The sequence below is a fragment of the Orycteropus afer genome, unplaced genomic scaffold (assembly GCF_000298275.1).
Source record: "Orycteropus afer afer isolate SDZICR_OR568_19922 unplaced genomic scaffold, OryAfe1.0 scaffold22493, whole genome shotgun sequence".
NCBI lineage: Eukaryota > Metazoa > Chordata > Mammalia > Tubulidentata > Orycteropodidae > Orycteropus > Orycteropus afer.
This window is the reverse complement of record NW_006944080.1, coordinates 1-1,014: the sequence shown is the minus strand read 5'-3', so window position 1 is coordinate 1,014 and position 1,014 is coordinate 1. Positions and strand designations below refer to the sequence as shown.

At 59.9% G+C, this 1,014-nt stretch overlaps 1 protein-coding gene across 1 annotated transcript; it reads left to right on the top strand.

Annotated features, from left to right (window-relative positions):
• Positions 1-5: 5 nt before the first annotated feature.
• On the top strand, positions 6-1,004 carry LOC122152150 (klotho-like; the record flags this gene model as incomplete). The annotated part of the gene is made up of 1 exon (XM_042783519.1): positions 6-1,004. A coding segment is annotated over one exon (999 nt), but the record flags the coding sequence as incomplete, so codon positions are not given.
• Positions 1,005-1,014: the final 10 nt, after the last annotated feature.

The window sequence follows — 1,014 nt, the reverse complement described above, 5'->3', positions numbered from 1 at the left end:
TTCACCACAGCAAGCGGCTGATTAAGGTGGACGGGGTGGTGACCAAGAAGAGGAGCGCCTACTGCGCGGACTTTGCTGCGATCCGGTCCCAGATCTCCTTACTCCGGGACACGCACGTATCCCACTTCCACTTCTCCCTGGACTGGGCCCTGGTCCTCCCCGTGGGTGACCCATCCCAGGCGAACCGCACGGTCCTGCATTACTACCGCTGCCTGGTCAGCGAACTGGCGCGAGCCAACATCACCCCGGTGGTGGCCCTGTGGCAGCCGGTGGCCCCGCACCAAGGGCTGCCGGGCCCCCTGGCCCAGCGTGGCGCCTGGGAGAATCCCCACACCGCCCTGGCTTTTGCAGAATATGCCCGGCTGTGCTTTAGTGATCTGGGCCAGTACGTCAAGTTCTGGATCACGATGAACCAGCCATCCACAAGGAACATGACCTACAGCGCCGCCCACAACCTCCTCAGGGCGCATGCGTTGGCGTGGCGCATGTACGATGAGCACTTCCGGCCGTCGCAGAAAGGCCGGATATCCATCGCCTTGCAGGCTGACTGGATAGAACCGGCCTGCCCGTTCTCCCAGAAGGACAAAGAGGTGGCTGAAAGAATTCTGGAATTTGACTTCGGCTGGCTCGCAGAGCCCATCTTCGGCTCTGGAGGCTACCCGCGCGCCATGAGGGACTGGCTGGCCCAGAGGAACAACTTCCTTCTACCATTTTTCACCGAAGAGGAGCGGAAGCTGATTCAGGGCTCCTTTGACTTTCTGGCCTTAAGCCATTACACCACCATCCTTGTGGACTGGGAGAAGGAAGACCCCGGGAAATACAACGATTACCTGGCAGTGCAGGAAATGACGGACATCACGTGGCTGAACTCACCCAGTCAGGTGGCCGTGGTGCCCTGGGGCTTACGGAAGGTCCTGAACTGGATGAAGTTCAAGTATGGAGACCTCCCCACGTACATAATAGCGAACGGAATCGATGACGATCCGCAGGCTGCGCAGGACAAGTTGAGGGCGT